This window comes from Sparus aurata, chromosome 12 (assembly GCF_900880675.1).
Source record: "Sparus aurata chromosome 12, fSpaAur1.1, whole genome shotgun sequence".
Lineage (NCBI taxonomy): Eukaryota > Metazoa > Chordata > Actinopteri > Spariformes > Sparidae > Sparus > Sparus aurata.
Window position 1 is genome coordinate 4,917,607 of NC_044198.1, and position 12,760 is coordinate 4,930,366.

The 12,760-nt window shown below is 42.3% G+C and overlaps 3 protein-coding genes across 3 annotated transcripts in view; all 3 read left to right on the top strand.

The window, feature by feature from the left end:
- The window catches only part of atp8b1 (ATPase phospholipid transporting 8B1), a 35,913-nt gene extending 33,025 nt beyond the window's left edge, over positions 1-2,888 (top strand). Inside the window, exons 28-30 of the mRNA XM_030436664.1 lie at positions 107-245; positions 628-758; positions 1,153-2,888. Of these exons, the coding sequence (XP_030292524.1) occupies positions 107-245; positions 628-758; positions 1,153-1,386 (504 nt within the window). The 3' untranslated portion in view covers positions 1,387-2,888. The remainder of the gene's footprint in view (positions 1-106; positions 246-627; positions 759-1,152) is intronic.
- Positions 2,889-5,309: 2,421 nt separating this feature from the next.
- LOC115592149 (tripartite motif-containing protein 16-like) lies at positions 5,310-7,720 on the top strand. Its single transcript, XM_030434683.1, has one exon. It carries the CDS (start codon positions 5,325-5,327, stop codon positions 6,990-6,992), a length of 1,668 nt encoding a protein of 555 aa, XP_030290543.1. The 5' UTR covers positions 5,310-5,324; the 3' UTR covers positions 6,993-7,720.
- Positions 7,721-10,355: 2,635 nt separating this feature from the next.
- On the top strand, positions 10,356-12,313 carry LOC115592150 (tripartite motif-containing protein 16-like). The gene has a single exon (XM_030434684.1). The coding sequence runs from the start codon at positions 10,368-10,370 to the stop codon at positions 12,027-12,029; it is 1,662 nt and encodes a 553-aa protein (XP_030290544.1). The 5' UTR covers positions 10,356-10,367; the 3' UTR covers positions 12,030-12,313.
- The last annotated feature ends 447 nt before the right edge of the window (positions 12,314-12,760 follow it).

The following is a 12,760-nucleotide window of genomic DNA, read 5'->3' on the forward strand; positions in this document are numbered from 1 at the left end:
TTGACTCAGCAATCCAGACTAAATATGATACTGGAGGTTTAGAAGATGTGCATGTACGTGAGCGGTCAGCTGACTGGTGTTCTCTTCTCCGCCTCTTGTTTGTCAGATCTCTCTGGATACCTCCTACTGGACCTTCGTCAACTGCTTTGCAGTTTTGGGCAGCATAGCAATCTACTTTGGGATCATGTTTGACATCCACAGTGCCGGGATCCACGTCATCTTCCCCTCACAGTTCACCTTCACAGGTCAGTCAACGACCATCACCACGGTGTGACACAGTTAGCTGGTTCTACAGATGGTACTCCAAAAAACTCTTAAAAAGCAGCAAAGGGTACCACATTGGACTTGTTTCTTAACTGAAGAGTCTCCTGGACAGTTCAGAATGGTGCCATTTTTTTTTTGTCTTTGGTCTTTCCAATACCACAAAGAGCAGAACTGTGAGGGATGAAGCATATTATCATATTACTCAATTATTTTGTGAAGTTACAGGTTAGCTGTTGGGTAAAAAAAAATAAATCCATGGTCAGGACTGTCGCATGAATGGTGAGGGCGCTGGTCCTGGATGCAGTGCCACATCAAACCCCCAACTGCCCCACAACTCTCATGATGTATATTTTGTGTTTGTAGGTGCAGCATCCAACGCTCTGCGGCAGCCCTACCTGTGGTTAACCATCATCCTGACGGTGGGCATCAGCCTGCTGCCTGTCATCTGCATACAGTTCCTCCATAAAACCATTTGGCCCTCTGTAGGAGACAAGGTGAGGCCTCCATCAGTCCATCAACATGCAGACCTGCTGCTGGACTGTTCTTAATAATCACCCATATGGGGAACTGTAGATTATCAGGAAAATGTAGATGCGGCCTTTCTAGCTTCAAACTGTGTCCTACGGATCTTATTTTCATCTGAGAACAGTTTCTTTATTGATATATGGAAAAGATTGTTGTTGCACTATATGGAATTGGAATGATCAAATTTGATAGGACAGGATGAAAAAAGGTGGCTAATGTTTAATCCAGCGGCGGTTCAATCAAATTACTTTTTAAATGATTCGTCATGAGATGCATGTAGTTGGAAAAGAAGTAACCCGTGGAATGTGGAAAAAATACCAAAGCAGTGTTTCTCTAACCTCCTTATCTCCGATCATCCCCCAGGTCCAAAGAAACAGGAAGAAGTATGAGATGGAGATGCAAGTGGAAGAGAAGAAAAAGCCATCAGCCTTCCAGCGTGGCCGGCGTTCCCGCCGCTCTGCCTATGCCTTCTCTCACTCCCGCGGCTACGCCGACCTCATCTCGTCTGGGCGGAGCATTCGGCGGCGCCCGCCGGCCCGTGGCGGACCCCAAGACAGCATCAGGGAGGTTCCCCACAGAGAGGCCGAAAACATCTGATGGGGGCTGAGCAGGAGATGGAGCAGAGCTGTAGCCATAGTGATTGTAAATATTTGGGAAAGTGCGAGGAGCAGTGGGTTAATCCCCGTCATCATCTGAGTCGCTGCTGTAATGGTCAACATCTCGAGCTCTGCACAGAAGCCACAGCCTGGTCAGGTGATCAGTGCACGGTTCCTTTGGGCTATTTAAGTGCCTTAAAAAGCTCCTAATGTCACTTGTCCTTTAGGAATGAAAAGTTAGATGCTTGGTGTGGCTCCAGCACGTTAACCTGCAGATATGCAGAGCTACTTTTTTGCTCCAGTCCGTGATCCTGCCTCTAGTCCCTCCTCTATGCACAGACTCTTGAAAACAAATGAAAAAAAAAAAAGCTCACCGAAGAGACCTCCGTTACCGGGGTTTGAGGTCATGCAGCGACTGTGTGACTGACAATGTCGTTCGACTCAGGATTTTTTTTAAAGTAAAAGCTTTATTTTTAGTCAGTTTGTCCCTGCACAGCACTACTGTGGCTGGATACATAACTAATGTTGTTTAACATGTTGCTTTTTGACACTGACGGTTTTAGCTCAATATCGGCCGCGCACTCGATATGTTAAGTGTTTTATTAAATTAAAAATATATATTTTCCAGTCAATTTGTCCGTTTGCAACATGAAATCAAACTGTATCATCTGTTACTTAGTACTGTTAGTTTTTTCCCTGTCTGTTGAGATGCAGTCAAAACATTTTCCTGTACATTAAGACAATGAGCTAAAACTAAACATGTCGAGGTGTCCTCTTTTAATGTTTTATCATAAATAATGGCAGGATATTTCCATGCCACGTTATGCAAGGTGGTCAGAGATTATAAAATGTGTCTTAATTTAAAACTAAGTTGTGAATATTGTTCTTCTGCTGTATCAAATATCCAAAGTGTCCTTACTGATGGGTGTTGGAGTTTCTTATTTGAGGGACTGCAAACTTCACATTTTTTTAAAGCCCTCTTTCCAAACTGTATCCTCATGCAAACACTTAAAAAAAACACTCGTCTTCCTTCAACAGCAGTCTCTTCATTTCTTTTCACTTTACAGAATGTAAATGTAAGTGCTCCTTGGTGAAAGAAACACACAGAAAGGTCTTGGTTCATCTTCGTTTGATGATGTCTTAGTAGTTTGTTCCTTTCTCTTGATTTTTGCAACTTCCTGGAAGTTAAATTGCACGATCTGAAGTGGTGAAAAAGTGAGGATGTCCTGCGTGTCTGTCACTGGTTGTTTACAATAAACCTCAAAATGATCTGTTTTTCCATTCCTATGTTCAGATTTAGGATATCCAGTAGGAAGCACTAAGCCAAAACTGACCCATTCCTGCTCCGACTGTTACTGTCTTTTTATTACTGAGTGAATGACTGCAGTGGATGAATGAGGACTGCTGTTGATCGTACCAGCAGCAGTTTAGTCTCTGTCATATGATGGTATTTTATCATGTGGTTGTTAATAAAAGCCAAGGGCACATTTAGCAATCTGAAAAGTGTCCTTATTTTATTGGGGAGGCTCGTTCCCTTTCGTTTTGTGTTTGAATGCGGTGATTCTAATTTTCAGGATTTTCAGTTTGATTATCCTTTCATAACCAGGAGTTGACAAACAATGAAATGATTGTTGCAGTATTCTTATGCCACTTAAGGTTTTTGACGTGATGTTTCATTTAACAAATTAAGTTTGTTAAACTTTTCTGATGTTGACCCTGGATTACTTGCTTGGATCAACGTGGCGGTGATGGTCCAGGATGTACATGGCCACATTAACCAAGGTCAGCACTACACTGCAATCTTGCAAAATTGATTTGCTTGAGGAAAAATCTAAGATTATTGTTTATTTTAATGATTAATGACATTAATGGAGGTAGAATTGGAGCTCATGTGTCTTTTTTGCCCTCAATTTTAGTGAACAATTATCTGGCTTACTGGAAAGTCTACATGTTAGCATAGCCTATTTAGTTACGTCGGCTAACTGGCTAATCCTGCAGTAGCTCATATAGCAACAGCTCTAGGTAGATATTAGATTACAAAGAATTAGGGCTTTCAAACATAAATTTTTTTTAATAGCAATTAATCGCATTTTGTCCATAGTTAACTCACGATTTATCGCAATTTCTTTGGCACATTTTTTCCTGTTCTAAATGTACCTGTTCATGTTCTTAATACTTTTAACAACATTAGAAAGGGCAAATATGCTTGCTTTATGAAAATGTTTATTCAACACTTCAAATCATGCACTTCAAATAAAAGGCTCAAAAAATATCCCCTCACCCTAAATGGGATCAAAACATGGTGATGTCTGCTTTTGGCGAGGGCGGTGGGCTCTGTATCTGCCGTGTGTTTGGCTTACGAATGATATTTGGGACTCGACGTACTTCAATGGTAACTCATTTCGTCTCGACAGTACGTGCAGATAACTTTTGTCCTATGGACCGAACCATCTGGCAGTGTTTTGGAAGTGAATTTGCCGTTCATAAGTCCTTTCTCCATTTACTTTCACTTTCGCTTTTCAGTCCACTGAGTTTGTCCTGAACGCCAACCCTACTTCTTCTTCTTCTGATTCCCTTTCTTATTCTTCTGCCGCCCTCTGGATCAAGACCACAGGTGCCACTGACGGCCGTAAATCAAACAATGCGCGTTTCTTTTTTAAAAAAATACCGAGCATTAATCGCGCGTTAAAAAAAATTAACGGCTTTAAAAGGAAGTTGCGTTAACGCGCGATTAACGCGTTAACTTTGAAAGCCCTACAAAGAATACATTTTAGTGATCAAAAGACATAGGACTCTATCTTTGGCAGGGTGCAAAGTTGTCCCATGGCAAAAGTTTGCTAGTTTCTGTCTGATGCATATGTCACCTTTTAAGCCCCTGTTGGGTAAAAAACAAAAGTACGTGTGCCCACGTGTGCACCCCTGGGTGTGTCGGTGAGGTGTGGTATGGTGAACTGATGATGCGTTGCTATATTTAAGAAGCAGAAAGCGACTCTGCCGTGGACCAAACATGAAGCTGGGCTGACGAAGAAGGAGTGTTTTTTTTCCTGTTGTTTAAATGGCACATTATTCAGATAGTCGAATGTGATCCCTACACAGGTGGGTTACATCACAGGTACACTCTGGTCCAGTGATAGAGGGCGAGAGGCTGCTTTCATTTATTTGAAACATTTCCATGCATGCAGTGATGTGACTGCAGCAAATGTCTCAGCACTTTTCAGCAGCAAAACTAAAAGCTGAACTTTATAAACTTGACAGGACAGAGGAGACTCTTCGCATGGAGCGGAATGAAACTTTGATTTAAAAAAAGATAAATGTAATATGTTTGGAGTTGTTTCTGATGGAGCTTTGGATTTACCAGGGGGATGGCCGCTTCAATCCTAACAATTTTACTGTATGATTCTGGAGTGTGTGTGTGAGTCTTTGGACATGTGGAAGAACAAAGATGTACTTATTGTTTGTGTTGATGGAGGATCGCTGCAGGTAATGTCTTGAATCATTTACCAGATTAAGGAGTTATTTCACCCACCAACAACTGATCAGAGTCATTGTTTGTATGACCTCTCCCGTGCGATCTGTGCATCACTATTACACACACACACCCATGCAGTATCGCTCCTCCTCTTCGGTTAAATATCTGTGCATTTGCTCATATGCAGTCAAATGGAGTTATTGATAGAACAGATGATTGTGAAATGGCCGGGGCAGAGGCCACACCCCTCCTGTATGTTTTCGTCTTTGTGCCGGATTTCGTGGACAATATGATCTTTGCTCTGTGTTGTAAACGGGGCTTATAAACGCAACCCGAGTCAGACCCATTCATCTTTCAGAGAGAAATCAAAGTCTGATCTGATAAGCCCTTTATCTTATGCTCTTAATGGCACTGAATACCTTTCTGTCCACATATTTCAATCCAGACATTCAGTGTCTCTGAGAGGTGAAATGGCGCAACAAGGAGTTCAGCGGGACCAGGAAAAACTCTGCTGTTCGATCTGTCTGGATCTACTGAAGGATCCAGTGACTATTCCCTGTGGACACAGCTACTGTATGAACTGTATTAGAAGCTACTGGGATGAAGAGGATCAGAAGAAAATGTGCAGCTGTCCTCAGTGCAGACAGACCCTCCAACCGAGGCCTGCCCTGGTGAAAAACACCATGTTAGCAGATTTAGTGGAGGAGCTGAAGAAGACTGGACTCCAAGCTGCTCCAGCTGATCACTGCTATGCCGGACCTGAAGATGTGGCCTGTGATTTCTGCACTGGGAGGAAGCTTAAAGCTGTCAAGTCCTGTCTGCAGTGTCTGGTCTCTTACTGTGAGCAGCACCTCCGGCCTCACTATGAATCTCCTGCCTTTGAGAAACACAAGCTGGTCGACCCCTCCAAGAAGCTTCAGCACAACATCTGCTCTGGTCACGATGAGGTGATGAAGATTTTCTGCCGCACTGATCAGCAGTGTATCTGTTATCTCTGCTCCATGGATGAACATAAAGGCCACGACACAGTCTCAGCTTCAGCAGAACGTGCTAAGAAGCAGGGAGAGCTCGGAACGAGTCGACGACAGATCCAGCAGAGAATCCAGGACAGAGAGAAAGAAGTGAAGCTGCTCCAGCAGGGGGTGGAGGCTGTCAATCACTCTGCTGATGAAGCAGTGAAGAACAGCGACAAGATCTTCACTGAGCTGGTCCATCTGATTGAGAAAAGGAGCTCCGATGTGAAGCAGCAGATCAGATCCAAGCAGAAAAGCGAAGTGAGTGGAGTGAAAGAGCTTCAGGAGAAGCTGCAGCAGGAGATCACTGAGCTGAGGAGGAAAGACGCTGACCTGGAGCATCTCTCACACACAAATGATCACATCCAGTTTCTACACAGTTACCCCTCACTGTCTGAAATAAGTGAACCTACAGACTCACCCAGCATCAACATCCACCCTCTGCAGTACTTTGAGGATGCGACAGCAGCTGTGTCAGAGGTCAGAGAGAAACTACAGGACATTCTGAGTGACATATGGACCAAGATCTCACTGGCAGTGACATCAGTGGATGTTTTCCTGCCACAAGCAGAGCCAAAGAGCAGAGAGGAGTTCTTAAAGTATTCATGTCCAATCACACTGGATCCAAACACAGCAGAGACACAGCTGTTATTATCTGAAGGGAACAGGAAAGCAACAGTGATGAGAGAAAAGCAGTTATATCCTCAACATCCAGACAGATTCACCCAAAGCCAACAGGTCATGAGTAGAGAGAGTCTGACTGGACGTTGTTACTGGGAGGTGGAGAGTAGTACATGTGGATATTCTGTAGCAGTCACATATAAGGATATCAGCAGATCCGGAGTGGAAAGCACATTTGGAAACAATGACAGGTCCTGGGTGTTACAGTGGTCCGGCATCAGTTGTAAATTCTGCCATAACAACATCAGCACTTCCATCTCAGGTCCTCAGTCCTCCAAGATAGGAGTGTACCTGGATCATCATGCAGGTATTCTGTCCTTCTACAGCATCTCTGACACCATGACTCTCCTCCACAGAGTCCAGACCACCTTCACTCAGCCGCTCTATGCTGGACTCACTGTGTATGGTTTTGAATACTCTGTTGAATTGTGTGAGCTCAAGTAGACGGGTTGAAATTCTGTGGCTCTGTACATACATTCAGTGTGGGTTAAATATCAAATGAACAGAACTATCTCTTTGGGTGGATTTTCTCTTGGAATCTGTCAATTTCTATTACTCTTTCAGCAACAACAACAAAAAATGGACACAATGTTTGTATAGTAAGAAACCTGATAATTCCAGAGGAGTAAAGAAAGAGGATTTGATTCATTGGAAACACAAATGTGTGAAGTTTACAGCTATTTTATTTTGAGTGAAGATACAAGGACATAGACTTAAACTATGGTAAGCTGTATCATAAATAATGGATTCCTGGGGTTAATTTAAAATGAATTAATTTAACATTTCAGTATGTTTGAAGGGAAATAACATGAATATTTTACTAGTGATAAATGAATACATAATCATATAATCACTTTGTGTTTCATATATATGGTGTTACTGTAATCTCTTCCACTGCATGGCCTTTAATGGAGCAGAAACAGTATTTGTCAGTAGTTGATCTCAGCTGATGTTTATTTTGTTGCTGTCACTCTGAATGTTTTCAGGAGAAGCAGTACAGATGTATGATTATTATGACTACAGTGATAATCACCTGGACACTGTTTCATTTCCTCCACAGTGCTGACACACTGGTTTAACACACTGATTGTGGATGAAATGAATGGACACTCTGAAGCAGCATTTACTGATGGGATCGAACAATAAAGTGGATTCTTCTCTCAAAAACAAAAGTATTTCTCATGATTTCGTTCCAGAAACTGTCAGTAGCATAACACACCTGAATTTCAGATTGAACTGTCTGAGACTGAGTTGCATTGTGGGTAATATATTTCAGGCTCCAAGGTTTTTCCAGGTTATGAGCCTGGCTTGTTCTCCCTTAAATGTAATTGTGAATAACCTCAGCTCAACATCAAATTATAAATATGGTAAGCTGCTGTTAGAAAATCATCTAATTGCAAAATATTATTATCATTATTGTGATTTCTGGAGTTTGCACAGTTCAGTGTATTTGAAGGGAAATAACCTGAACGTTTTACTAGTGATAAATGAATATATAATTATATATCAGTTTTGTGTTTCATATATATGGTGTTTCTGTAACACTTTATTTTCCCTCTGTTCCACTGCATGGCCCTTAATGGAGCAGAAACAGTTTTTGTCAGTAGTTGATCTCAGCTGATGTTTATTTTGTTGCTGTCACTCTGAATGTTTTCAGGAGAAGCAGTACAGATGTATGATTATTATGACTAAAGTGATAATCACCTGGACACTGTTTCATTTCCTCCACAGTGCTGACACACTGGTTTAACACACTGATTGTAGATGAAATGAATGGACACTCTGAAGCAGTATTTACTGATGGGATCGATCAATAAAGTGGATTTTTCTGTTAAAAACTAAGACAGTATTTCTCATGATTTCATTCCAGAAACTGTCAGTAGCATAACACACCTGAATTTCAGATTGAACTGCCTGAGACTGAGTTGCTCGCTCGACGGATCGACTAGTTTGGTCTAGCTACCGGAACACACTGATGTCAACAAACAGGTAAGTAGCTCCTTGCACAAACACACTGTTTTAACTACTTTTTTATTCAGTTTGAGTCATACACGCTACAGTGCTGTGTGCTAAGGTGTCTGCTGATGTTGCATAACTTTTGGTGTGAGATGTGGAGCATGTTAAGACGCTTAAAACACAGTGTAAAGTTCTGACCCCATGCTGTTAGCGTTCAATGCTAAGTCTCCTTTCACGGAGCTCTGTAATGGCTGGACCAAATGTGTTCGCGTCTTCGGTACTGGCAAGTCAAGGGTAGCTTGAGCAATGAAGCTGCATGTTTAAATCGACCGAAGTTCTCCTTTAATGGCAACTTGTGCGTTTACTTTTAAAGGGATATTATGTAACTTTTTCACCTTCATATAAGAGTTTTAGAATCATGTTGATGGTACAGTGTCTTGTAACAGAGTGAATAGTGTCTCTGTCACTTGGTTCTGCTCTTTGTAGCTTCAGTGAGAGGGCGGGATCACAGCGTTACACATGTTTAGTACAAGATAAGAGTTGGTCCCGCTAAATTGCCAATTTCTACATAATGTTGCTTTAATTCATTTGACAACCTGTCATAATGTGACGCTAATAATATCAAAGTCAAATGTGATAAAAGAATGATGTTAGAACAGTGAAGCCAGAAAGTTTGATTGCAATCTGATCATCTTAAAACAGTGAAACCACTTATTATAACTAAGCAACAGGTCTGTAGAGCCCTGCTCACACCATGGTCTGTATATTCCAGCTGTGTGTCACAGGTCTGTTATGTGATGGTGTTGAACAGACTCCTGCAGAGGACACACCTGTGTACCCTCACTCACAGCTCCTCCAGCAGGCCTTCTCTCTCCTCGTTTCTCTCTGCTCAAGATCCAGTTTAGTAAATGAGAAATGATTCAATATGGCACAGTGAGGTCGCTGTCTGGGTCACAGGCAAAAGGACGGAGGAGAGAGGAGATGAGGAGATGAGGAGATGAAAACAGTCAGGAGAGGACAGAGATGAAAATGTCCCTGACTGCCTCCTTCCTGCTTTTTAAAGGAATTTATTTTAATAACCATTAAATTATTCTGTGTTTTATCATCTGACTGCACTCTCTGCTGATGATGCACTCAACATCAATATGGTGTGCCACAGGTCAAGAATATCACATGATCTGCCAGTGAAATGAAGACATTTTACTCACTGAATGTGTCTTAAACCTGTCCTCCTGTCCATGATGTGATAATATAAGTGTTCAAAGCAAGATCACTGACAGCACCAACATTGTTTTCATTCTTCTCTTTGAGCAGGTCAAGTCACTCTTCATATCACATAAACTTGGTTTATGGAACAGAGCTCTTAAATGACGTCACACAGCTGCTCCAAACAAACCAAAGTGTACTAACAGGTAAGTGGACCGGGTCAGCACATCAGAATAAAAGTGATTTATTATCTGATCAGGGTAATGTTGGGCTGTGGATTGTGAGCAGCATTTCTATTTGAAGAGGAAATGAATCCAGTCTGGTGTCTCAAACTCTCCCTGTTCTAAAGAGGAGCTACACTAACACACAGACTTGCTTGAATGACTCTTCTTCCTGGTGTGTATAAAGCACGGTGACTCCTCCCTCCTCTTCCTGCTTCAAGTTCAGCCAGTCCCGTTCAGTTAACATGTTTCCTGTTGCCAGTGTCCTTCACAGATCTACAAGCTCACAGATGGGTGTAACCCATAAGCCCCATTCAGTACACATCAGTGAGTGAACAGGAAAAGGAAAGCTCAGTCTCTGTTTTGATCACCGCTCGACTGTTGTCTTGTATGAGAAAGTGAAAGTGTTTGACATTCAGTGTCTCTGAGAGGTGAAATGGCTCAGCGAGGAATTCAGCTGGACCAGGAGAAATTCTTCTGTTCGATCTGTCTGGATCTACTGAAGGATCCAGTTGCTATTCCCTGTGGACACAGCTTCTGTATGAACTGTATTAGAAGCTACTGGGATGAAGAGGATCAGAAGAAAATGTGCAGCTGTCCTCAGTGCAGACAGACCTTCCAACCGAGGCCTGCCCTGGTGAAAAACACCATGTTAGCAGATTTAGTGGAGGAGCTGAAGAAGACTGGACTCCAAGCTGCTCCAGCTGATCACTGCTATGCCGGACCTGAAGATGTGGCCTGTGATTTCTGCACTGGGAGGAAGCTTAAAGCTGTCAAGTCCTGTCTGCAGTGTCTGGTCTCTTACTGTGAGCAGCACCTCCGGCCTCACTATGAATCTCCTGCCTTTGAGAAACACAAGCTGGTCGACCCCTCCAAGAAGCTTCAGCACAACATCTGCTCTGAGCACGATGAGGTGATGAAGATTTTCTGCCGCACTGATCAGCAGTGTATCTGTTATCTCTGCTCCATGGATGAACATAAAGGCCACGACACAGTCTCAGCTTCAGCAGAACGCGCTAAGAAGCAGGGAGAGCTCGGAACGAGTCGACAACAGATCCAGCAGAGAATCCAGGACAGAGAGAAAGAAGTGAAGCTGCTCCAGCAGGGGGTGGAGGCTGTCAATCACTCTGCTGATGAAGCAGTGAAGAACAGCGACAAGATCTTCACTGAGCTGGTCCATCTGATTGAGAAAAGGAGCTCCGATGTGAAGCAGCAGATCAGATCCAAGCAGAAAAGTGAAGTGAGTGGAGTGAAAGAGCTTCAGGAGAAGCTGCAGCAGGAGATCACTGAGCTGAGGAGGAAAGACGCTGACCTGGAGCATCTCTCACACACAAATGATCACATCCAGTTTCTACACAGTTACCCCTCACTGTCTCAAATCAGTGAAGCTACAGACTCACCCAGCATCAACATCCACCCTCTGCAGTACTTTGAGGATGCGACAGCAGCTGTGTCAGAGGTCAGAGAGAAACTACAGGACATTCTGAGTGACGTATGGACCAAGATCTCACTGGCAGTGACATCAGTGGATGTTTTCCTGCCACAAGCAGAGCCAAAGAGCAGAGAGGAGTTCTTAAAGTATTCATGTCCAATCACACTGGATCCAAACACAGCACACACACGGCTGTTATTATCTGAAGGGAACAGGAAAGCAACAGTGAAGACAAAAATGCAGTTATATCCTCAACATCCAGACAGGTTCACTGAAAAGCAGCAGGTCATGAGTAGAGAGAGTCTGACTGGACGTTGTTACTGGGAGGTGGAGCATAGTGACGATTCTGTAGGAGTCACATACAAGGATATCAGCAGAACAGGAAAGGAAAGTGAATTTGGAAGAAATGACAGGTCCTGGGTGTTAGAGTGGTACCGCAACAGTTATACATTTCACCATAACAACATCAGCACTTCCATCTCAGGTCTTCTCTCCTCCAGGATAGGAGTGTACCTGGATCATCATGCAGGTATTCTGTCCTTCTACAGCGTCTCTGACACCATGACTCTCCTCCACAGGGTCCAGACCACCTTCACTCAGCCGCTCTATGCTGGACTCACTGTGTATGGTTTTGGAAATGATGTTAAACTGTGTGAGCTCAAGTAGAAGGGTTGAAATTCTGTGGCTATGTTCATACATTCAGTGTAGGTTAAAAATCAAATGAACAGAATTAAAACATTTTTAGGGTTTTTCTCTTGGAATTACTATTACACTTTAAATAATGATGTGACAATGTAAGTGTACTAAGAAAGAGGATTTGCTTTATTAGAAATGGAAATGTGTTAGAAGTTTGCAGCTATATTATTTGAAGTGAAAATACAAGGACATGGAATTAAAATATTAATATAGTAAGCTATTGTAAGAAATATAATTTTATTATAAACAATGGATTTCTGGAGTAGCTATTGTAAGAATATAATTTATATAAACAATGGATTTCTGGAGTTTGTCACTTTTTTTGTTTCATAGGGTTAGTTAGAAAGAGTATTTGTCAGTAGTTGATCTCAGCTGATGTTTATTTTGTTGCTGTCACTCTGAATGTTTTCAGGAGAAGCAGTACAGATGTATGATTATTATGACTACAGTGATAATCACCTGGACACTGTTTCATTTCCTCCACAGTGCTGACACACTGGTTTAACAGACTGATTGTAGATGAAATGAATGGACACTCTGAAGCAGCATTTACTGATGGGATCGATCAATAAAGTGAATTCTTCTCTCAAAAACAAAAGTATTTCTCATGATTTCGTTCCAGAAACTGTCAGTAGCATAACACACCTGAATTTCAGATTGAACTGTCTGAGACTGAGTTGCATTGTGGGTAATATATAGCA

Excerpts from the sequence above, each read along its gene's own strand:
- LOC115592149 (XM_030434683.1), top strand. The coding sequence starts at position 5,325 with ATGGCGCAACAAGGAGTTCAGCGGGACCAGGAAAAACTCTGCTGTTCG.
- LOC115592150 (XM_030434684.1), top strand. The coding sequence starts at position 10,368 with ATGGCTCAGCGAGGAATTCAGCTGGACCAGGAGAAATTCTTCTGTTCG.